This window comes from Typopeltis vanoorti, chromosome 1 (genome assembly GCF_054136105.1).
Source record: "Typopeltis vanoorti isolate ZY-2024b chromosome 1, IOZ_Tvanoo_1.0, whole genome shotgun sequence".
NCBI lineage: Eukaryota > Metazoa > Arthropoda > Arachnida > Uropygi > Thelyphonidae > Typopeltis > Typopeltis vanoorti.
Genome location: NC_143549.1, coordinates 63,129,010 through 63,155,907, shown reverse-complemented (window position 1 = coordinate 63,155,907; position 26,898 = coordinate 63,129,010). Strand labels below are relative to the sequence as shown.

Genomic DNA, 26,898 nt, shown 5'->3' with positions numbered 1-26,898 from the left:
TTGGCATCTTTAATTTATAATATAACCAAGTGGAAAAACTTCCAATATCTATCTCTAATCTAGAGCATTTTAGTAATAAGGTGTGATAGCTTTTGGCTACTTGTATATGGAAATACGACTTCTGCATTACTTCAACTTTGGTATCACTTCTGGGTCTAGCAACCACTGATGAAACTTCAATAAAAGGTGAAACCGGTTTGGGTAGTGACCCTTCCAATAATGCATAGCATTATACATGTCTGTAAGGATATGTGCTTTGCATTATGGGATACTAAGGCAAGTGATGTGATGTAACCAGCCTCTATAAATGAGTTGCCCAGTCGTGAAGTTACTTCACGTGTAGGCTTTGTTTGCTTACACTTGGATAAAGGATTAAACCAAGAATATAATTTCTTGACATCTTTAATTTATAGTATAACCAAGTGTAAAAATAGCGTCTGTTGAAAGAAGCGAGAAAGAAATGTAATAGCACAAATTTAGAGAAAGTTGTTGGAAGTTTTTTCACTTGGTTATAGTATAAATTAAAGACACCAAGAAATATACTTGGTTTAATCCTTTATCCAAGTGTAAGCAAACAAAGGTTGCGCTTGAAGTATTTTCAGGACTGGGACAACTTGTATAAGGAAGCTAAGACTTCACATTACTTGCCTTAGTATCCCATAATAATGCAAAGCACATCTCCTTGCGGACAATGTATAATGAGATACTAAGGCAAGTGATATGAAGTCTTAGCTTCCTTATATGAGTGGCCCCAGTCTTGAAAATACTTCACACACAAACTTTGTTTGCTTACACTAAACCAGAAGAGTAATTTAATAATAAAGTGTGCCACCTTTTGGCAACTTGTATATGAAAATATGACTTCTGCATTACTTCAACCTTAGTATCATCACTGGATCTGGCTCTTACTGAAGAGACTTCAATAAACCTCTGGGTCTGGTTCCCACTGACGAGATCTTGGTATTCGGCAAGATAAGTACTTTGATTTTCTTTCGTTTGTTTTTCACTTTAATTTATTTTACTGGTGCTAGTGGTGGTTTCGTCCCCACTAGCACTGGTTTCTTTTAATAAATATTAGGATTGCTGATAGTGCAGTTAAGCATTACAGGATTGCTTTTAGTGGTATCACAGCCGCCATTTATAGTAGCTCAAACAAACATTTGCTGGTGGTGTAGAATTATTTCTGTATCAAGAGATTATTTTATTCTCAGTCTTACGACTGAAAGTTTTTTCCCTTCCAATTGTACCAATTCCTCCAAGGGTGCAACTCTAGGAATTGAAATTCCCGGATGTGAAGAAGCGAGATGGATAACTAAGGTTTTAAAAAAAATAATCGGCACAAACAGATCTCTAAAATCTTCACTACCACTGTAGAGATACTGATAAGTCAGTAGTTAGATGGATTGTTTTTTTGACGCCCCTCCCTCCCCATTGTATAACAGATTTATCATATATTCTTCCCATTTCTGAGCTGAGACTCAAGCTATATAAACATATCAAAGGCCAAGCCAATTCAGCTAAACATTCCTTTAGCATGTGCTGATATTCAAAACTATCTCTATTGCTGAATTCTTATCCAGGTTATTCAACAGCTCTATAACCTCCTTCTCATGCACTTCCATTTGAATGTAGTATAAATTAAAGATGCCAAGAAATTATATTCTTGGTTTAATCCTTTATCCAAGTGTAAGCAAACAAATTTTGCATATAAAGTAATGTTGTTTGCTTACACTTGGATAAAGGATTAACCCAAGAATATAATTTCTTGGCATCTTTAATTTATAGTATAACTAAGTGAAAAACTTTCAACATTCAATATAGTAGTAGTACTGTGCACCATGTTACATACACCTGGTTAATATATCTTGGCAAAGTGAGCACTCATTATTGAACAATCTCATCAGCTTCTGACACATGAGTGCCATCTGCATTCAGTATAGTTATTCTTCTGCATTCATTCTTAAAAATAAAGTTCTTTTGGATTACCTTTAGAATGCATAGCCAATTTCTTTTTATATTCTGGTTTAGCTTTCCACACAATAATAGGAATTTTTCTGGCCTGAGCTTATGAAATATTTCATAACTCCTCTCACAATATTCCTTCCACATCATATCTTCTTATGAATCTCTTGCTTAATAAGGTTACACGTCCATTTCACTCCTATTCTATTTGTTCTTCGAACAATGTGCACCGTGTTACATAAACCTGGTCGATATATCTTAGCAAACTGAGCACTCATTAATTGAACAATTTCATCAGCTTCTAACACAAGAGCACTATTTGCATTCAATAAAGTTATTCTTCTGCATTCATTCTTTCATAACAATAAACTTCTTTTGAATTACCTTTAGCATTCATAGCTAATTTCTTTGTAACATGTAAGAAAGTTTTAAAGCGAATAAAAGTTGAGCAGCTCTCAGATGTAAACTGTAGACTAAAATACAGAAATATTATTGAAAAGAAAATGAAAGAGTTTGAGAACAGGAATCAAACCTTGGAGATTCAGTGGCAAACTCTGAAGGAAACATTGATTGATTCTGCCAGAGAGGCATGTGGTGAGGTTGTGTGCAAGGATAAAAAAAATCAGAACTCCCTGGTGGACACAGGAAGTTAAAGAGGCAGTGAAGGAAAAGAAGAAAGCATATCAAAAGTTCCTGGCAAATAAGTCAGCTTTTACTCTTACAGAATACAGAGACAAATGTAAGAAAGCTAAACAGTGTGTAAAACTAGCTAAACAAAAGTCATGGGAGGACTTTGGCAAGAATATAGAAAATAAATATCAAGAAGGTGGCAAAATATTCTGGAGGTTGTTGAAGAAGCTTAGGAATGGAGGAAAGAGTGCTGTAAAAGGAATTAGAGATGATAAAGGTGAAATGAAAACAGGAGAAAAAGATATCCTTGAAGTATGGAGTAATTACTTTGAAAAACTGCTAAATGAAACAAGTAGTGATGACAGCACAGTGATAAAAAACACTGACCAGGCATGCAGTCAGGAATACATATCCATACTCGAAGTAGAAAAAGCAATCAAAGGCTTGAAATGTGGAAAGGCAGCAGGAGTAGATGATATTCGACCAGAAATGCTGAAGTATGGTGGTATAAGAGTCTTACAGTGGCTGCACTGCTTAGTTCAGATGGTGTGAACAGAGGGACGAATTCCCAATGATTGGAGTAGAGCTCTAATAGTACCCATATATAAAAAGGGAAATAAAACTGCATGTGAGAATTACAGAGGTATTTCCCTACTGAGTGTTCCTGGCAAGATCTATGCAAGTATACTTGAGAAACGGTTGAGAAGAATTGTGGAAGAAAAGCTTGGTGAAGAACAAGCTGGATTCAGGCCAAATAGAGGCTGTCAGGATCAGATCTTCACTTTACGACAAATAGTCGAGAAAGCATGGGAATATAACAAAGATCTGTATTTAAGTTTTGTCGATTTGGAAAAGGCATATGACAAGGTGCCAAGAGAGAAGCTATTCAATACGCTGCAGTTATATGGTGTCAATGGGGCATTATATCAAGCAATACTTAGTCTTTATTTGAGTTGTGAGTCAGCAGTTAGAATTGAAGGAAGTACAGGAAGATGGTTTAATGTTAAATCTGGTGTGAGACAAGGATGTACATTATCCCCTCTGTTATTCATTATCTATATGGATCACATTATGAAGGAATGTGGTATTAAACCTGATATCAAAATTGGAGATGTTAATGTCAGCTTTTTGCTTTATGCAGATGATGTTATACTTCTAAATAAATCCGCTACAAGTCTGCAAGATTCTCTGACTAAATTGAATAGCTGTTGTAATAGATATGGTATGAAGGTCAGCAATAAAAAGACAAAGACAATGAAAATAGGCAGAATCATTGAAAATGTCAACTGTGTTGTGAATGGAGAACCTGTGGAACAAGTAAAACATTTCAGCTACTTAGGCACAATTTTTACTGAAGATGGTAAACTAAATATAGAAATAGACAACAGAATCAGCAAAGCTGGTATGGTGGGAAGTCAATTGAATAAATTCATATGGAATAAGAAAGAAATTAGTCGGAACACTAAATTAGCTGTATACAAGACTGTGTTCAAACCAATTTTAACTTATGGATCTGAGAGCTGGGTCAGAAGTAAAACACTTGACCAAAGACTAGAGACCGCAGATATGAGAGTCCTGAGAAAGATTAGAGGCGTGAACAGATGGCATCAATGGCAATATCATATTAAAAATGAGGATATTAGGAAAGAACTTGACATTGTCAGCATCCAGGAATGCGTTAGCAGAGCTAATCTCAGATGGTATGGTCACTTAAATAGAATGGGAGAGGAAAGATTAGCAAAACAAGTGTTCTCTGCCAGGTTGGCAGGAAAACGACCCAGAGGAAGACCAAGATATAGGTGGATTGATACGGTACAAAGTGCCTTAGACGATAGAAATATAAGATCTGATAATGTTGGAGTCTTGACAAGTAACAGACTGATTTGGAGGAAAATTGTAGATAGGAAGTTAGTAATGATGTAATTTTTTCATGTAGTACTGTCATATCCTGTACACCCCTTGAGGGTACATGGCAGGAATTTGATGATGATGATGATGATGATGAGCTAATTTCTTTTTTATACCCTGGGTTTACCTTTCCACACAATACTAGTGACTTTTCTGGCCTGAGTTCATGAAATAAATATATATATTTCATAACTCCTCTCAACGCTTATTCTCACAATATTCCTTCCACATCATGTTCTTCTCATGAATCTCTTGCTTAATAAGGTTACACAACCATTTCATCCCTACCCTATTTGTTCTTCAACCTCTAGGGATGCGTCCAGATACTGCCTTATTTAAACACTTTTTCAAAAATTCTCATGCATGCTGATATCTTTTCTGCTCATTAACTGATATCAAAGATAGTATTCTCATGAGTTGGTCATAATTTCCAGCTCTGTAGTTCAACATGTAACCTGTACTAATTGGAACATCTATAAAATTAGTTATCTCCCAGAAAAGTGCAACATGAGCACTGTCACTAACCGGGTAAAATAGTCATGTTATTAAACAAGACCTCTTCTGATGCTTTAATCAAATTTCACTCTTTGACCTCAAGTTCCTTCCTTCATGTGCTGTTTGGGAATGTTGCCTTGCAACAACTCATTAAATTTTCCTTCATTCTTATCATGATTTCTTTTTCTACCCAATCAATGTTTGGATAACATTGTCACCCATAATGATAATTTCTTTAGTATCCATCAGAGTAAGTTGGTGATGCATTTCATCATCTCCAGCAAGCGAACTGCCAGGTCTGTAGCAATACCTTACCATATATTTCATCCTGTTAGTTTTCACATCAAATATTCAATTCAGAGGGATTCACTTCGAATTTCAAATCCCCTGTATACTCTTAACCTGAACTAGTATGAAGATGTTGACAGTGATGACTGTACTTTTTTTTTCTTTCTTGTATCTTCTGTCCACGTAAATCTAGCACATCTTTATGCTGAAACATGAAACACAGTTGCAACTAGTACATGTTCTGAACAGAAATCCAACATGCACATACACGTTATTTGCTCCAAATTTTCCCAAAACATTTGTATATGCTCGAGGATCAGCTTTTCTATTTTCTTGTCCAATGACTTGAAAAAAAATTCCTTCTTTCTTTGAACCTTCTGACCACAGGCACAAACAAGTTTCATTGTACAACTGCCTATTTTGAAAATTTGTTCACATGACTACCTGCCAATCAAGAAGCTTATCTTTGTGTCTATTACTTATTTTTATAATATCTATAATTATTATTTTAAAAGGTCAGACCTGTTTTAGTCTTATCTCAGTAACATCAATTATGTCTACATGACATGTTTCTAGTTCTTCCATTTCAATCCCCTTCCAATGATGCCAGTGTTCATGATGCTTATTTTGAAGTGTGCTGATGGGCAGTTTTTTTTCCCAGCAACTGAATGAGAAAGATGGAAGGAGAGATCAACAGAAGTTACACCCAATGGCCTTAGCAAAGATCAACCAGATGGCATGATTGTCATTCATACGCTTTTTTGATAAGCTTTTTTGCCCTTGAATCTTTAAAAGTTCAGATTTGGATTTAATGATGCTGTTTTTTTAGTATTCGCATACTTCAGTGATGGCTGTGAATGAGATTGGAATTCAAATAGTAAACCACTGCAGTATTTTTATTTTTTTAATTCCATGCACAAGGTAGAAGAATCTATAACACATTAGTACTATGTACCTAAGCAGCTGATGCTCATGTTTTAATAGGCCCAGTAGAAAGTGGAGGAATGATGGATACCAGCTTAGTGTAGCAGTGTCCATAGAAGTATCTGTAGAAGACAGAGCTGAAATAGACATCAATGAAAGTGGCTAACATAAGTTAATGAGAGAATGACCCATATAACAGCTGTATCACTTTCCCTTGAACAGCATCAAAAACTTTTAGAGATGTTTTAGGAACAGCTCTAAAAATATATGAGCAATATTCTAATATTCTAAGAATGGGAGAATATAGGATTTGTACAGAGTTAGCAGCTGTTTTGGGGAAAAGTAGCACCTTGAGCAGAAAATAATGCTCAGTTTTATGGATATCAGAGAAGATAGTAACATGGTTATGCCAGGAAAGAGTAGAAGTAAATGTCAGTTCAGGGGGGGGGAGGGGGAGGAAGAGATGTGATCCATTCTGGTCATTTGTGTTTTATTGAAAGGAGGAGAAGGTTTATTTATTTATTATTATTATTTTTTTTTTAAGTTGGGCCCATATACGAGAGGTTGGCTGTTCAACCTATATCACATTAGTACCATATATGGGTAGTGGGTTGGAAAAGGAGAAACTAGTTTACATTTGATTTAAAAGCCTCTATGTTGTATTCCTTGGGAAATACATCGGGGGAGGGGGAGACTATTCCACAGTATTGCAGTAGCAGGTATGAAGGAGGAGGAAAAGAAACTTGTTCTGTGGGTTTCAAGGTGTACTGTGAAAGGATGTTGGGAGGCAACTGTATGTGTTTCAATGGGGTTAGTACAGAGTGTGGTGTTAAATCTGTAATTCGTCGGCTGTTTTTGTGTTATTGTTATATCCTTACTTTCATATAACGTTATTTCGTAAGTCGTAAGTTCAATCCTATTATACATTAACTTACTGTGTCTAGAATCTATCCTTTTGCTTACTCAAAATTGTGTACAATCAAAGTCCTACCGGTTACTCTATTGTTATGTCGCTATCTCTCTATATTATATCTTATTCTACCTCTATAATAGCTCTCCTTCTAATCTATTGTCATGCTCCTAAAATACTAATTCAGATTTATTTCCTCTTCGGATATTGGCAAAATTTATATTTCGCTGCGCCAGCCAATATCCTATAACAGAAGAGACTCTTGTTCAGGGAAATAATTCAAAACTTAAAAGGATACACACAATAATTTATCTCACGCTAGCGCTGTGCAGATTCAGTAAGCAGTCGTAGACCGAATCTCACTTAAACAATTATATCTAAATTCCTTCCCACCAAAAGGTTCAATTTCATAAGTGGTGGTTTGAATTCGTAATCAGGCATGACTCAGGTATAAGGTACAAAACATGTTTATTGGAAAAACATAAAACATTTACAGTTATGTAAGTTTAAATACTAATTGAATCAAAATTCACTCTAAGTTAAGGGTTATACTAAATCACAATAAATTAGAGCAAGTTAAATCCTTCAATTATGAAAGGATTAGGTTTAAGCATAATACTACTACTATCTAACTCCTTTCACAAATTACTCACAGAATACTTATTGAACACTTTCATTAATACTCTATCAATGATTACCTTAATTCTAAATTCCATTTAAGCAAGTCTAGCCATTCACAAATCACTGCCTATTTAGCAACTCTTCTTTGTTCCACAAGGGCTTAATTAATTCAGTCAAATTCTCACTAAAAGTTCTCTACTAGTGTCCTTTAGTTACAACACACACAATTTTCTTGTTCTTCTAAACAAATTTTTAACATAGAACGAAAACTCTTACATTACCGGATCCTTTCAGATTTCATGCCGCCATCTCATGTAGGTCTGGATTACCGTACTGCATATTCTTCGGTTGTCTTTGCACCTGGCGATGTACTACGCTTTTTCTTCTAATCGTTTCCAACTGTTGCGTGCTGTCTACCGCTCCGCAGGAAACTTTCTCCAATGGGACATTCTGCTAAGGCTCGATTCCACATGGGCCGTCATATCGTGATCAGCTCCGCTTGAAAATCTTCAAGCATTCTCAAGAAAAGAACCTGCCATCCGTCATTACCGTAGCCGACCCACCGCTCTCTCATGAATCCTCCGACAAACTTCCCCTAAAACTCTAATCCGGCACTCGAAGATCAAAAGGTCAAAAAGCCTTGTAAAACGGCATGCATCGTCTTTTATTCGCCCTATTCGGGCGCCCTCTATTCAATGCGGTTTTCACCCACGAACCCCATCATTCATGCCCCTTGGGTGATCCTACAGTCTCCCTAACCTGTCCGGTTACATTATTCTAGGTAAGTGCTCTGACGTCATATTTCCGCATAGGTATAGCGTCCATCGCTACGCTCGACTCGTACCAATTATACACGATTATTCCAGATTACTACCTATAATTTTTCTCAGAATTTCGCAATGTACTTACTTGGGAATTACAAATAACCTAACAATAACTCTCACTATATCGCACACATGGACTATACATTATTACAAAACATAAAACAACACTTTATAATTATTAGCCAATGTGCAGATATATCTCCTTAATAAGTAGTAGTTTGTTAAATCCTGAATAAAGAATTTACTTGTAAAGCTCTGCATTCAGGATCTAACAGTGGGAATTATTAATGCTGTTTCAGATGAACATTTTCCATGGAAATATTTATAGAATATACAAATTGCAGAGACCAAGCATCTATGTGAAAGTAAGAGAAGTGAGTTGGTGAGAGATGGGTCATTTATCAATCTAATTGCTCTCCTCTGTATTGAGTCAAGCATTTTGGGGAGCTTTTAGGAGCCCCCCCACTACAAATGTGAGAGCAGTATTCGATCGCTGGGTGGATTTGTGATTTGTATAATGTTAACAGCTGTTTAGAGGTGAAGAAACATCTTGAGCGAAAGAGAAAACCTAGTTTTTTGGAGGCTGAGGATTCAATGGTTATGATGTGTTTATGCCAGGAGAGGCTTGATATCAGGGTAATTCCGAGAAGAGAGATCTCATCTTTGTAGATTATTGATATATAGAAGGAAGAGGGTCGGTGAGAGAACTGAACCCTGTGGGAACCCCAGCATTAGTTGGATGGTGAGAGGATAGGGAGCCATCTACCATCACACATAGTGTTCGTCCATACAGGAAGCTAGCAATTCATCTGCAGAACTCCTGAGACAGTCCAAATGATGGAGTTTGCTTAGTAAGCCTTTGTGCCAGACTCAGTCAAAGGTTTTACAGATATCAAGTGCAACTACTTGGGATTGGCCGAATTTCTCCATGGCATTTGTCCAGCGATGGGAGATGTACGAGAGTAGATCTCCTGTTGATCGGCTTTGACGGAATCCATACTGGTGGTTGTTTAATAGTTGGGCACCTTCAAGGTAGAGCAGGAGTTGAGAGTTGATGGTTTCTCCATCACTTTAGATAGGAATGAAGTGAGTGAGATAGGGCAGTAGTTAGATGGCAGTGATTTGTTACCCTTTTAGGAATGGGTTGAATGTGGACCAGTTTCAAGGTTTTGGAATAACAGATGAGATGTACACACTGTTACTCCCAGTGGAGTAACAGAGTGTGTATAGATGGCAAAGGATAGGAATCAGTTCTGTTGCTCAGACTTTCAAGACAATTGGAGGAATGCCATCAGGGCCAAGAGACTTTTTTGTGTCTAATATAGACAACAGGTTTATATCTTTTTGGCAAAAGGATACAAAGGGGCATTGCATGTTGGGCACAGTTGGAATGACTAGAGGGCATTTGTCATTGTGTTATGTGTGCATTGGAGGCAGAGCGTGAAGCCAGGAGGTTAGCTTTTTCTGTGGGTGATGTTGCAATTGAGTCATCTGGGTATGATGGAGGTGGGAAATTAGTGTAGGGCAAAAATTACGACCAACTGGCTTGGCAAGAGACCAAAAGGCATGGCTGTCACTTGGACAGGCTGCAAGCTTCCTGCTTTTTGCCCGTGCAAATTCTGTTTTAGAAGCATTGATAATTTTCTTGCATCTGTTTCAGGCTTCAGTATAGGCATTGAAGGAGGATGGGGTTCTTGATTTGAGCCAGTTATGGTATGCCTGATTTTTCATTTGTACTGTCTTGGCACATCTTTTGGAGAACCAGGGTTTAGTTAGGGGATAGCAGTTCAGAGTAGTGTGGGGAATGTATGTTTTCATGAGAGTGAAGATTACTTTGGTGATACTTTTGGTGCATATGTTTGGACTGGAAGACCGGAAACAATAATCTAACCATGGGAATGTAGCATAATAGTTTCAGAGAGACTGTTCCATTTGGCACTGTTATAATGTCAAACTACTCTTTTGTGGGAGTGACTGTGTAAACGTTGTTGTATGGGGGGGATGACACTAGGTTGTGGTCAGAATTACCCACGGGGCTAACTACAATCACTACATATTTGGAGGGGTCATTAGTAAGGAAGATATCTAGGATATTTGGGAAGTGGTTTGGGTTATCTGGTATTCTGGTCGGCTTTTGAACAATTTGTGTAGGGTTATTATTGATGGCAAACGTTTCAGCATCTCTGCTTGTAGGATATGTACAACTGGAAGAGGAACGCCAGTTGGTGTTGTGGACATTAAAATCTCCTAGGAGGATGATTTCACTGTTAGGAGAGCGGGACTGGAGAAAATCAACTTTTAGGGAGAGGAAATGAAAGAGCATCGGAATGATTGGTGATATTAGGAGAGCGATAGAGACAGCAGATGAATTTGACTGAGTGGGGGAGGGATAGCTTTAGCCAAAGAAGGTCGAAGTTGGGTGATTCTGGGTTAGGTGCTCTCTGGCAGGGTATGTCAGAGCAGATATATGCACAGATGCCACCCTTGGGTTGAAAGGAGTTAAATAGTGTATAGTTAGGGAAGTTGAGATGGATAGTGCTGGGGGAAGGTGAGATTTGAGTTTCTGTTAAAAAGAGTAGGTGGGATTTGGCAGACTGCAGATGGTAGCGGATGCTGTTAAGGTTGGAAATGATATGCAATGTTGGTGAAGTAGATATGCAAAGTTCTGTGAGTCATGGATTTGACAGCAAGGGTCTTGCACATTTCCAATGCAGTGCCTGCATACTGGTCTCCTTGGTGGCTACTAGTGGAGTCACTTCGTTTTTGCACTAGTTTGGTTTGTTTGTAGTCTATCATCCAACTGTTGTCTCCATTTTGGCGTTTTTCTTCTACTTGTCTTTGGAGTTGGAGTCTTTGTTCTCTCTGGGCAAAGGTTAAATCAGATCGAGCATGTATGCACGCCTCGGGAAAAACGTCCTTTAGCTTGTTGTTTATCGCCGTTATAAATATGGATGTGTTTGTTGGTGTGATGCAGGTCACTTTCACGAGACGTGGAAAGTTTGTTTCGTCCTTTCTTTTGTTTATGGTCTGAAACGATGGCATTTAATGATACTTTTGGGATCAAAATTGCATTCTCCTGCTAGTTTGCCGACGACTTCTTTTAAGGATTCATCATTTTCTGTTGGAAAGTTCAGGATAACGGCATTGAGTCTTCTATTTTCTGCCTCGAGCGACTCGTGTAGCATAGATGTGATTAGTTCACGAAGTTCGTTAGCTGGTACGGGCGCATTTAAGATATCGGATGCTGGTTGCCGAGTATCTTGAGCTTAGTTTCCAACTTTCTGATTTTAAAGGAGAGAGTATCTATCACAGCATTAAGATGTTGTTAGAGGTTTTCAACTCTCTTGCTTAGATTTAGTTGCTGTTTTATGGAAGGGAGGCACATCATACAGAAGTAGGGCTGGTTGAGATCGGTGAAAAGCTTTTTCGCCGATTCATCTATTTTCACACAGGAAGTATGAGCCAGTTGCAACAGAAATTGCACAATATACCTTTTATTCTTTCTTTAACTTCGGTTTCACAGCGGCGGCACTTCATGATGTCATTTGGTTTATTGCCGATCGGCGATGCTACGCTGACGGGACCAGAGGTAATCTTTCGTTGTTGGCCTTTGTTGCTGCCATCTTTACTTCACACGGTAGGCATAGCGCTTTCATGTGGCTGATTTTTAATTGAAAAATAGCTGATTTAATGGACTAAGGGAACTTACGAGTTGTATTAAAATAATTGGCTCCTTAGTACTTTCTGTTAGTTTTCCGTTTACTGCCTTATTTTACACAAAAAACACTTGTAATTACGATGAAATGCGGGAGCACAAGTTTAACGTAACTTATCCAAAGGTGCCACCTGAGTATATGGTAATTTTGTTGGTAGAGGTAATTTTGTGAGAAAGAGGATTTACTATGTTTTTGGTATTACTGAAGGTGACTGGGTCATCCTCACATAGGAGGGTAGCAGGGAGCTGGAAAGTTCTGATAAAAAACAAAACAAAAATTAACTTTATATCTTCTTATATATCCTAAAAGAAAAAGAAAAAGAAGAAATTTGGCGAAAAATGGGAGTTAAAGGATTTTAAGATATATCTAGAATCCTCTGTTTTTTGATGTCTACCTTACAGTTTCTTTGATTTTGATAAATATCAAAATGATATTTATCAATGATATTTATCAGCATAAAAATGATATTTTGCTTAAATATCATTTTTGTTCTAGGTGTTTATCAGAACTTTCCAGGCTTTTTTCCTTAAAAAACAAAACTTATATTTGGTCTCTGAAGCAGTTGTTTCCAATCACAAGGTCATAACACAAAGCTGACTAAGGTCAGAAGAACTAACAGTTAAAAAAAAAAAAAAAACCTAAAGCCTAACAAACATACCCTTTTAAAAGTATATTGAAAATATTTCTAACAGAACATTACATACCCTAACCTCTCAACAGAAAAAGCACTCACAACTGACTCTGGCAACCAATTCCACTCATTCACCACTCTCTCGAAGCAAAAAATCTAGCCCCCCCCCCCTAATGACCACACTTATTCAACTTCCAGGGATGACTCCTTGTTCTGGTCCCTCTAGCCAAATGCTGAAATATTTCCCCTGCATCTATCCTATAAAATCTTAAATTAAATGTTTCTATCATATCCTCTCTTTTTCTCCCATCAATCAACTTCTGCAATCCACACACCTTCAATCTATCCTCATAGGGCACATTCCACAGGCCACTTGTCTCTAAATCCTCTTAGATGCTTCTACAACCCCAAGAAACACAGGAGACCAGACTTGAGCACAGTAATCCAGACGTGGGAATATCAATAGTATCAATAGCTCGGCTAGTGAAGAACATATTACTTGTTAATGTGTTCTTCACTAGCCAAGTAATCTTATGCGCTACCTTAGCAATATGTCCTCTAAACTTTAACTCTGTCTACCACATTCCCTAAATCTCTAGCTACATTTATTACATTTATTTCCTGGAGTACAGTGCTATCAATGTGATAAACAGCTTATAATCTATTTATCCCAAAGTGCATAACTTTATATTTCTCGACATTAAACTGACACCCATTATCTTTTGCCCAAACTGACAGCCTATTTAAATCGTCCTACAAACTCTCCACATCGCCTTGATTAACTACTACTCTACCTAATTTCAGATCACCAGAAAACAACTGAATATTTCCTTTCAGGTTATTTTCTATATCATTTATGTATAAATTAAATAGCAATGGTCCCAACACTGACCCTTGTGGAACACCACTAGTCACCTGCTTTCACCTTGATTCCGTCCCTCCATATACCACTTTTTGATATCTGTCCAGCAGTCACCCTCTTATCCATTTAACCAGTGTCATATCCATTCTCATTTGTGTAACAGTGTTTTGTGAGGTATTCTGTCAAATGCCTTTGCAAAATCATAGTGTGATTTGCTTTATTCAACTGAGCTGTTACTCTATTGTAAAAAGTTAGTAAATTACTAAGGCATGACCAGCCCTTCACAAACCCATGTTGACCCTCATAAAGTATCATATTTTTATCTACCCATTCTTAAATTCTCTTTTTTTTTTTTTTTTAATCTATTTTTCTTATACTTTTACCACCATGCCCAAGATACTGATGGGTCTATAATTTGCTACTACAGTCTTAGAACCTCCCTTATGCAAAGGAATAATTTTGCCCTCTGTCCACGCCCTTGAAACTCTACCCGAGCTGAGCCTTAAACAGCTGTCTAAGTCTCAGCTTGGGTAGAGCAACAGTTCTCTTGCACATTCTCACAAAACCCTAGCTGATATCCCTTCTAATCCCACAGCTGTATTTGCATTGAGATTCTGCAATATCATAAGGACCTCCAATTCATCCACTTCTGTTCCCACATTAGTGTTTGTCACACAGTTAAAGCAATAACCTCACTAGGAAGATATATGCTTGCAAAGTGGTCACTGAGTAACAACTGTTTTATCTGCTTCCATCTACATGTGACCATCATCACTAATTAAGGTTAATCTTCCATAGTCATTCTTCCTCTTACTTGCCACATAACAAAAGAACTCTTAGGGATTTCCTTTCGCCTGCTCGGCTAAATTCTTTACAAATTTGATTTTGATTTTTAGTGGAACCTGTGGTATAGTAATTAAATAATAAAGTAACACATAAAAGCCACAGTGAAATCTTTAATTAGTAAAAAAGACATTTTGTACTAAAATTAATAGTACATCTTCAGTGTCTGTAACAGTAATAGGAATGGAATACAGGCAAATGTTCGGTGGATCACCTATTAAAATACAATTGTTACCGCGTGCTAGGAAATATAGAAATAACAAATTTAATCTATTAAGATAAATGGTTTTTTACATAAGATAAAAGTCTCCCAGATCTTTGAGAGAGACATACAGTCATTTCTATTTAAATTCGGTCGGTGTAAGATAGTTTCACAACCTTCTTTGAATAAGTGTTCATATTTGAATCTGCATTTATGGAGGAGAACTGCTTTATCCCACTGGATACTATGAGTTGAGTCAACACTGTGCTGCGGCAGACCAGACTTCAGAGGTTGTTATAATCAATATAATAGTGATGTTCTTTTATTCTTTTTTCCAAAGAACGGCTGGTTTGTCCAAAATAAGAGACATCACATTCGCAAGGTATTTGGTAAACACCAGCCAAAGATAGAGAAGAGTGTATCCTTTGTAGAAAAGTAATAAAGAAGAAATTTTGTTGATAGGAATATATGTTGGAATCAGTTGATACTTTTTCAGAATTCTATCTATAGGTTCTGAGATTCCTGGAATGTACGGAATAGGAACTCTGTGGACTGTTGAAGAAACTGTAGGTGTTGGAACATAAGAGTCAAGTATCTGTTGGATTTGATTCCTACCCAATTAACCCTCCTTACAGGGTATACAATTTAATACTACTTCCTCTAGATAACTCTTAACTATATCCCATGCACTACTAACATCCTTACTCTGCACTGTTTTATGCTATGGTACAGATTTAAGCTTCTACCTAAGCATGCCATAATATCACCAATCTTGTAGTTCGACAAATACCCCTTCTTGACAGAATATTCCTCATGTTTTACAATTTCCCAGTCAAGACCACATGGTCTCTTTCACTAATTGGAGGCAATGTTGTCAACTTGGTTATGGATAGCTCTTCTGATCCTATGACCATGTCCAATACTCTCCCACCCCTAGTCCCCTCCTTCACATGCTGCCTTAATTATCTCTCAGCAGGTGTATAAATTCTATTTCCTTTCTGCATTGTGATCTTTCTTCCTTCCAGTGTCAATCTCCATAATTGAAGTCCCCCATAATAATCACTCGACTTGTACTCATTGTACTAATTTGGCAATGTATGTCTTCCAGATCATCTGTGGAATTCCCTGGCCCCAGATCATCTGTGGAATTCCCTGGCCTACAGCAACAACCAACTGTATATTTTATCTTACTGGTCTTAATCTCTCACCAGATTGCTTTAAATGAACAGCCGTCCTCCTGCCTGTCTCCTATTCTTTTTGGTTGCAATTCATCTATTATCATTAACTTTTAACTGCATATAACTTTTGAGGAGTCAAAAGTTATAGCAGATTTTCAACTGTGTATGTGTGTGTGTGTGGGGGGGGGGGAATCAGCACCCCTTACCCATGTTTTTCATGAATGTAATCAAAAACTGGATTACTGGGAGAGGCAACTGTAAGCACTGTGTGATAGGTTCTCATCCAACTAAATTTAGTAGCAGCTGGATGAGAAGTACCTAATCTTATTATTGAAAGTCACTGAAGGAGTATTTCTTAAGCCAGGAGGTGAACTGTTATGCTCATTAATGCCAAATGACTCTTCTGTTCAGAGAAAATTAAATCACTTAACATGAGCTAAATTGCATACAGAGGGCAGCTGACTTAATATCAAATGCTTATTGTATCCCATAATGCATAACATAACATATGCTGTTCTTATAATGTCATGCATCATCACAGTGAAAGTCACTACCAAGACCAGTTTTGACCTTTACTGAGATCTCATCAGTTGAAGAAAAACGTGAAAATAATGAGGGCTAACTCAGTGGGTAAGTCACATTTCCATATACAAGTAGCAAAGGGGTGCAAATACCATATTATTACAACAATATGGATAAGGGCTAGGTGTAACAAATGAAAAATTCTGACATCCCATTAATGGCATTATACCTGACTAAGAAGGAAGTGTGCAGTGTATGTTATGGTATACAAAGAGCCAACTTGTATATCATAAAGTCAATGGCATGCTGCACAGATGGATCTAATCACGAAATTTCATATGTACACACTTTTGTTTACTCAAACTTGGCAAAATAAAATGAAAACTTAAGGAGAATACTCCTAAATAATATTTAAAATCCACCTAAACAAATTACCTAATGCTGCTGTACGGGTTAACTGATCCAATGCTGCTTTGCTCATGTTATATGCAACCACACCAGGAAACTGCAAAAGTTATAGATACACTATAAAAACAGTATCTTTATTGCATTTAGAGATCATCAATGAAACATTATTTCATAATAATCATAAATAGTATTGAAGGTTTAACCAAAAAAAAACAAACAAACAAAAACACTTATCTTATAACTAGCTAGTTGAGAATCAGTGAGCATAAAAAATTTAACTTCATCGCAAAACTGCAGTTTCCTATTATGCCATGATGATTAATGAAAGTGCCATACTAAATATCGTTAAAAAAGTGATTGATGTAATATAACCATGAATCTGTGTGTGTGTGTGTGCGTGCATGCCTGTACAATAAAACGCATACACCTAGAGATGTCTGAGCAACATCCTTAAAAAGGGTGTATATCCCAATAATGACATGCCATTGCAATGAAATGAGAGCATGCTAATTTACTGTCTCATTTGCCAGTTCAAATAATCTCCCTAAGATCTGTACAATTTTAAGAAACAAAAAATAACATCAAAAATAGTACAAACTTCTCCCATTCGTGAGGTCTTTAGAATAACAGTGATGTGATGAATGGGGGGGGGGTACAAATCCCATCTGTGGCATAATATTTAAGACTTTCCAATCAAAGGCAAATTGGCATGCTAATATGGTGAAAGGTTGGTATTAGTCATTGAAGATGTTTGAAATTACAGCAGGAGAAAGCCTATGAGACCAGTGTATATATGTGGATAGACACTGGTCAGTGTATTCTTGTGAATGACTTGATTGCTTTGCAAAAAATCATTTGTGAAAGGGAAAACCTTGCCACCTCTGTATGAAACCAGCTAACTCAATTTCAGATGAAAAAAAAAAAAAAAAAAATATTACACAGGATTTGAACCCCTCTTCGAGTCTTCAAAATTCGAGTCATCAGTCCGGAACACAGGGGAGTAAGGCGCCGTAGGTGCCGGGGGGGGGGGGGGGGGGGGCGCTAGCCCCCCCCCCTAGTAAAGTCTATATATTAATAGCAAGAGATCTTAATTCCAGCGTTAGAAATAATCCAATCCTAAATGTTTTATGGAGAAATTTTCATTGATAACAATGGTCATGAACTATTAGAAGACTTCTGTACTTTCAATAATTTTGAAATAACCAATTTTTTTTCAAAAAAAGAATATAAATAAATATACCTGGAATGGTAGATGAACAACATCTATAAATGATTATATCATTACTAATCAGAACCTAGCTCCACGTATGAGAGATGTAGATGTTTACAGATGAAGTGAAATTTTTCAGATCATTATTTAATAGTCTCTAAAACAGAAATTCCAACAAAATGGAAGAATTAAGTAAATAAAAAAAAAACAAGAAATAGAACAAGTATACAAAATATATCTAATACAAGAAGAAAGCATTAGAATGCCATATCAATCACAATTATTAGATTACCTAAAAGAAGCCTAAATCAGTGAAGATATAGAAGAAGAATGGAAAACTTTAATAAAGATAATCCACAAAGCAGCCTCTGAAGTACTTGGAAAGAAAAACATTAAAAATCTAGAACATAGATACAGAAAATGCAATAAAAGAAAAACAAATGGCATAATACCAATCATTCTTTCAAAAACACTCAAAGGACACAGAAGAGATATACAAAAAAACAAAAGAAATATAGGTAAAATCATAATATAGAAAGCTCACCTGCTTGGGATAGATTATTAATAAAACAGAAGACATGCAAGGCAGGCAAGATATAGCCTACAAAATATTAAACAATGAAGAAAGAGATATGGCACAAATCAACATAATACAAGAGAAACAATGGATAGAACATAAGAATTTATGCTATTACCCAAACTTAATAAGAGGAAATAAAGAAATCAGTGCTGATACAGAACCAATAAAATTGGAAAAATTAAAAGAAGCAATAATGGTATCAAAAAATAGAAAATCAGATGGATTAGAGGACATAAATACAGAGCTTTGGAATTATGTGGAGATCACTTACATCACAGATTCTTAAAAGTTAGGAATATATCTATATTTAAGAAAGGAGACAGATAATTCTGGAAATTACAGAGGAATAAGTTATTAAATACAGGTTACAAAATTGACAGTAAAATCCTGAATAAAGGACTTGTTGGAAATATTGCAAACAATATACTCTCAGAAGAACAAAAAGGTTCCAGATAGGGAAGATCATGTATAGACAATATTTGTGTGTTAAAACAAGTTATTGAAAGAAAGGTTGTTATCAATGAGGAATTAATTTAGAGACTCATATGGTCTTGATAGATTAGGAGAAAGCTATTGATAAAATACACAGAGAAAAACAATGCAACATAATGAAAAAAACAAGGATATCCATTACATTTGGTACAAGCTATACAAAGTGTATATAAAGATAGAAAAATACAGTTAAATAATAAATTAACAGAAGAGATTGAAATAAATCGGGATGTCAGACAGTGATGTAGCTTATCTCCAAATCTATTCAATATATATATTGATCAGATTATTAAAATAGGGATAACAATAAAACAAGGTATCCAGTTGGCTAGAAAAACTTATCAAAAAACTGATGCAGATGATCAGATTATATTAGAAGACAAAGATGACCTTCAAAACTCAGTTCATGAATTAAAAAAAAATAAACCAAAAATTACAATTTAAACTTTCACAAAAGAAAACAAAAGTCAGAAAAGAACTAGATATTTACGATGAAATGAAAATAACATCTATTTAGGATGGAAAGATATCAGCTAACAAAAGAAATGGACAGATACAGACCAGAGAGAGAGGAAAACAAGCAGCAAGATGGAAATACAAGTGAAGCACGAACAGGAAAATGCTTAATATCCTTGAAAAGAAGAACAGCAGAGTTCGATAAAGGAATTAGCTACACGATCATTCAGCTGGATTTTGCAAAGGCATCTGACAGAATACCACATGAAACTGTTATTAATATTACAGCAAATGGGGATGGACATGGCACATGGAGATGCAGAATCGAGGCAAAAACAGGTGACAGTGGTGTGCTTGGACTTCTGCTGTTTAATTTGTACATAAATGATATAGGAAATAACCTCAAAGGAAATATTCAATTGTTTGATAATGATGTAAAATTGGGTAGAGTAATTTAAACGCGTGGGTAGGCTTATGTGTTCGTCATACATGTTGAATTGAATTTAAATGGTATTGATGCAAACACAGATTGATAAGAAAATAACTATTAACTTAAAAGCTAATATTTCGCTGGTGTTATATCCACCATCTTCACACAAGACAGAGCACACGAAACAGCTTGTTACAAATGCGAGACAACTGCAATTCGGTGTAACAGTGAGGCTAGTATAAGTAATTGCAGCATGCAACACAATACTAGTTAGACATATGGTGCCATCTAAGTTATATATATTTAAAAAAAAAAATAAAATAAAAATAAAACAGTAGTCCAAAGTTTTGAAAAAAATAAAATTAAAGTAAATAAATATTAATTTAGTCTTAGGATGACTGTCTCCCAAATCTTTGGTAGATTTATACAGCCATACTTGTTAAGGTTTGGAGTATGTTTTAAGGCTTCTGTTGATTCCAGGAACAACCTCTCTGACTTGTAGAAGCTTCTGTGCAGCACTTTTGTTTTTTTCCAATTGATCCTGTGTGCTGGGGTACCCAAAGCATGGTCTGCCAGACTTGCCATAGCGAAAGTGCCGGATATATTTTTTGTGTTCACTGAGGTGGATGTCCACAGTTCTTCCTGTCTGTCCGTAGTAGGCTTGATGACAAGAACGGGACACTTCATAGCCTCCTGGATGTGATAAAGGAGTGAATCTGTCCTTAGGTGAACGGATGAGAGTTGCCAATTTCACATAAGGTTTAAATACAGTGCGCAGGTGGTATTTGCTAAGCACCCTAGATATCGTTTCAGATGTGCCTTTAATGTACGGGATGGTGATAGTTTTGTTGTAGACTTCTGTGGTAGATAGTGGGCAGATTTCTGGGTAGCATTTAGTATTTTATCTACCTTATGGGGATTATAGCCATTGGTTAGGAAGGTATGGTGCAGGTGAGTAAGTTCAGCCATGAGAGCAATGTCATTGGAACAGATTGTTCTAGCTGTATGGGTTAGTGTTTTTAAGATACCATATTGTTGAGAGCGGTGATGGTGTGATTGTTTGTGTAAATATCTCCCTGTATGTGTGGGTTTTCTATAAACCAAAAATGATAAGAAACCTCCTGAAGACGTGTTAGTGCGTCCCAGAAGGGCAGGCAGTCATTGGCTTCTAGTTCCATTATAAAGTGGATTTTAGGGTGCTGGCTATTTAGATGCACTAAAAATATATTCAATGGGTCTGGGTCATGTGGCCAAATAGCAAACACATCGTCAACATAGCATAGTCAGAGACTAGGGTTTGAGAGTGGCTGTGTTGATAGCTAGTTTTTCCAGATGTTCTATGTAGACGTTGGCTAAGGGGGGGGGATCCCATAGCTTTCCCATCTAATTGTTTGTATATTTTCCCTTTCCATGTAAAATAAACTGCCTGTACTGTGAATTTAAATAGCTGAAATATATCAGGGGGGAACTTGTGAATTTAGTAAGTTAAGTTTCAGTCAAAGGTACATTAGTGAATAGTGAGGTGATATCAAAACTCACCATTAGGTCTGAACTATTTAAGGTGTGGTTTTCTAAAATACTTTTCAGGTGGGTAGAATTTTTAACAAAAGAAGGAGAATTGTTTGTGCAAGTGGGTAGTTTGGCTAAATGTTTAGCTAGTTTATATGTAGGACTGTTTATACCAGGGATCTCCAAACTATGGCCTGCAATATGATTTTATCCGGCCTGCCAATTGGACTAATTTTTCAATAAGAATCTGCAAAAAAAAAACACGGGGTGTTGATAGATATCAAATACTTTAAAATTGTGTTCAAAATATATTCCCGAATGGCAAAAAGTAACTGTAATCCACATTACAGTCTTTCTGATTGTAAAAGGTTGGTTAAAATGGATTAACGAAAAAAAAAAAAAAATTGAATTTTACAAAATTTTAGAAGCAAATTTGAAGAAATTTGCTTGTAAATTTATCTCAATTTTTGGGACAACGTATCTTTGCGAACAAACTTTTTCCCTAATGAAATATATCAAGTCAAAATACAGGGCAAATTTATCTGATGAACATTTGAAATCGCTACTTGTAATTAGCACTTCAAAATTTGAACCTGAGTTTTAATAAGATTTTAAAAACACAAACCAGTTACATCATTCACATTAATGGTTTTATTATAATTTGTGATAAAAATGAGAATTTAATCTCGCACACGCTGGAATTAGTTTTTATCTGCTTCCAATAAAACTCATATGTAGTTCTAAAGTTTTTTTTTTTACTACGGCCTGCTGAACAGTGCTGAAGTACCCAATGTGGCCCCTCACGGCGAAACATTTGGAGACCACTGGTTTATACTATCCACAATAGAGTGTAAAGGTGTACCTTGTTTGTGGATTTTTGGAGGTTCGTATATTCTGGGTGTTTTAACAGGGGTTTGAGTTTGTTGACTGTTTCTTTTGGCCAGGAAGTGACTTTGTTCAATAACTCGCACACCTTATTCTTTTGTGAGTTGGTGGGATTTTGATCTATGATTTGATATGTTGACTGGTCTTAGGGAAGTGTGTGCATTTTGCTTTAATATTCTATTGTATCCATTACTATAGTTACATTTCCTTTGTCTGATTTGGTGATTGCAATGTGATTATTATTGCATAGCTCTTTTAGAGCCATTATTTCTTTATGTGGGATATTATTTTTGGGAGGCTTAGAATGGATTAGGATATTGGCTACATCTAACCTAATATTATTGGCTATTGTTGGAGGCAGGTCGTATATTCCACACATTCAACAGAAGCCATTATTTTGGTTTTTGGAACTTCTTTAGGAGTAACTGCAAAATTGTGCCCACGACTTAATGCATTCTTGGCTTCTTTAGTTAAGATTAACGATGATAAGTTCACAAAGATGCCATCTTGTTGTAATTGCGGCCGCTACGTAGCACTGTGTTTCTGGAGGAATTCAAATTTCTTCTGGTGCCGGTTTTTAACTTTAGTGAATTCTTTATTGGCTGTAGAGTCGGAGATTCTCTCCAGGATATCCAATAGCTCCAGGTTCAAAATGTCAGAAAGTGTATCACGCAGTTCTCTGATGGAAGAATTTATTTTTGAAAGTTCTTGGCGAGTAGCATATATCTGTTCCCGTAATAGCACTAAACTCGCTCATTTATAAATACGTTGGGCTTTGGCCAAGTGAAACTTGTTCTTAATTTTTATACAGTTTGGTATCAAATTGGTATCTCGGCACCTGGGAACAGATATACGCTACTCACCGAGAACTTTCAAAAATAAATTCTTCCATCAGAGCACTACACGATATACTTTCTGACATTTTAAACCCAGAGCTATGGGATATCCTGGAAAGAACCTTTGACTCTACAGCCAATAAAGAGTTCACTAAAGTTAAAAACTGGCACCAGAAGAAATTTGAATTCCTCCAGAAACACAGTGCTATGCAGCGGCCGCAATTACATCCAGATGGCGTCGTTGTGAACTTATCATCGTTAACCTTAATTAAAGAAGCCACAAGTGCATTAAGTCGTGGACACAATTTTGCCGTTACTCCTAAAGAAGTTCCAAAAACCAAAATAATAGCTTCCTTTGAACATGGAATATACGACCTGCCTCCAACAATAGCCAATAATATTAGGTTAGACGTGACCAATATCCTAATCCATTCTAAGCCTCCCAAAAATAATATTTCGCATAAAGAAATAATGGCTCTAAAAGAGCTACATAATACTAACCACATTACAATAACCAAATCAGACAAAGGAAATGCAACTGTAGTAATGGATACAACAGAATATGAAAGCAAAATGCACACACTTCTCCAAGACTGGTCAACATATCAAATCGTAGATCGAAATCCCACCAACTCACAAAAGAATAAGGTGTGCAAGTTATTGAACAAAGTCACTTCCTGGCCAAAAGAAACAGTCAACAAACTCAAACCCTTTCGTGTTAAAACATCCAGAATATACGAAGCTCCAAAAATCCACAAATAAGTTACACCTTTACGCCCTATTGTAGATAGTATAAGCAGTCCTACATATAAACTAGCTAAACATTTAGCCAAACTACTAGCCACTTGCACACACAATTCTCCCTCTTTTGTTAAAAATTCTACCCACCTAAGAAGTATTTTAGAAAACCACACCTTAAATAGTTCAGACCTAATGGTGAGTTTTGATATCACCTCACTATTCACTAATGTACCTTTGACTGAAACTTAACTTACTAAATTCACATTTTACCCCCTGATATATTTCAGCTATTTAAATTCACAGTACAGGCAGGTTATTTTACATGGAAAGGGAAAATATACAAACAATTAGATGGGAAAGCTATGGGATCCCCCCCCCCTTAGCCAACGTCTACATAGAACATCCGGAAAAGCTAGCTATCAACACAGCCACTCTCAAACCCTAGTCTCTGGCTATGCTATGTTGACGATGTGTTTGCTATTTGGCCACATGACCCAGATCCATTGAATATATTTTTAGTGCATCTAAATAGCCAGCACCCTAAAATCCACTTTACAATGGAACTAGAAGCCAATGACTGCCTGCCCTTCTGGGACGCACTAACACGTCTTCAGGAGGTTTCTTATCATTTTTGGTTTATAGAAAACCCACACATACAGGGAGATATTTACACAAACAATCACACCATCACCGCTCTCAACAATATGGTATCTTAAAAACACTAACCCATACAGCTAGAACAATCTGTTCCAATGACATTGCTCTCATGGCTGAACTTACTCACCTGCACCATACCTTCCTAACCAATGGCTATAATCCCCATAAGGTAGATAAAATACTAAATGCTACCCAGAAATCCGCCCACTATCTACCACAGAAGACTACAACAAAACTATCACCATCCCATACATTAAAGGCACATCTGAAACGATATCCAGGGTGCTTAGCAAATACCAACTGCGCACTGTATTTAAACCTTATGTGAAATTGGCAACTCTCATCCGTTCACCTAAGGACAGATTCACTCCTTTATCACATCCAGGAGGCTATGAAGTGTCCTGTTCTTGTCATCGAGCCTACTACGGACAGACAGGAAGAACTGTGGACATCCACCTCAGTGAACACAAAAAATATATCCGGCACTTTCGCTATGGCAAGTCTGGCAGACCATGCTTTGGGTACCCCAGCACACAGGATCAATTGGAAAAAAACAAAAGTACTGCACAGAAGCTTCTACAAGTCAGAGAGGTTGTTCCTGGAATCAACAGAAGCCTTAAAACATACTCCAAACCTTAACAAGTATGGCTGTATAAATCTACCAAAGATTTGGGAGACAGTCATCCTAAGACTAAATTAATATTTATTTACTTTAATTTTATTTTTTCCAAAACTTTCAAGGGCTACTATTTGGATTACTATATTTTTTCAAAACTTTGGACTACTGTTTTTTTCTTTTTTAATATATATAACTTAGATGGCACCATATGTCTAACCAGTATTGTGTTGCATGCTGCAATTACTTATACTAGCTCCACTGTTACACCGAATTGCAGTTGTCTCGCATTTGTAACAAGCTGTTTCGTGTGCTCTGTCTTGTGTGAAGATGCTGGATATAATACCAGCGAAATATTAGCTTTTAAGTTAATAAATAGTTATTTTCTTATCAATCTGTGTTCGCATCAATACCATTTAAATCCAATTCAACATGGGTAGAGTAATAATTAATCAAGCCAATGTGGAGAGCGTGCAGGACAACTTAAATAGGCTATCAGTATGGGAAAAACATAACAGGTGTCAGTTTAATGTGGAAAAATGTAAAGTTGTGCATTTTGGAATAAAGAGATTACAAGCTATCACATTGATGACACTGTACTCTAGTACTCTAGGAAATAGGTGAAGATAGAGATACTCGGGATTAACCAGAGTAATTTAATAACAAGGTGTGGTACATCTTTTGGCAATTTGTATATGAAAATATAACTTCATAGTTACTCCAACCTTGGCATCACTTCTGGGCCTGCCACCAACAGCTGAGACCTCAATAAAGGTCGTAACTGGTCTGAGTAGTGACCCTTCCCATAATGCAAAGCATTATATATGTCTATAAATATGTGTTTTGCATTATGGGATACAAAGGCAAGTGATGGGATTCCGGGTTGATGGGATGACGAGTTCCAGTGATGAAGTTACTTCACGTGCAAACTTTGTTTGCTTACACTTGGATAAAGGATTAAACCAAGAATATAACTTCTTGGCATCTTTAATTTATAGATGAAGCTAAAGATTTAGGGATGTTGGCAGACAGAGAGTTAAAATTTTGATGACAGATTGCTAAAGTTGCAAAGGCAGCCCATAAGATTACTTGGCTATCGAAGAACACATCAACAAGTAGAGATCATCATCAAATTCCTACCATGTACCCTCAAGGGGTGTACAGGATATGATAGTACTACATGAAAAATTTATATCATTACTAACTTCGTATCTACAATTTTCCTCCAAATCAGTTATATTTCTATCGTCTAAGGCACTTTGTACAGTATCAATCCACCTATATCCTTTTCTTCCTCTAGCTCGTTTTCCTGCCAACCTGGCAGAGAAACTAGTTTTGCTAGTCTTTCCTTGCTCATTCTATTTAAGTGACTATACCACATGAGAAATTGTTCAGCTAACACATTCCTGGATGCTGACAATGTCAAGTTCTTTCCTAATATCCTCATTTTTAATATGATATTGCCATTGATGATCTGGTCACGCCTCTAATCTTTCTCAGGACTCTCATATCGGCAGTCTCTAGTCTTTGGTCAAGTGTTTTACTTCTGACCCAGCTCTCAG

At 36.6% G+C, this 26,898-nt stretch overlaps 1 protein-coding gene across 1 annotated transcript in view; it reads right to left on the bottom strand.

The window, feature by feature from the left end:
- Nucleotides 1–26,898, bottom strand: part of LOC150110033 (uncharacterized) — a 181,307-nt gene that overhangs the window by 31,041 nt on the left and 123,368 nt on the right. The window contains exon 6 of the mRNA XM_090397595.1: nt 16,952–17,021. Coding sequence (XP_090253721.1) covers nt 16,952–17,021 — 70 coding nt within the window. The remainder of the gene's footprint in view (nt 1–16,951; nt 17,022–26,898) is intronic.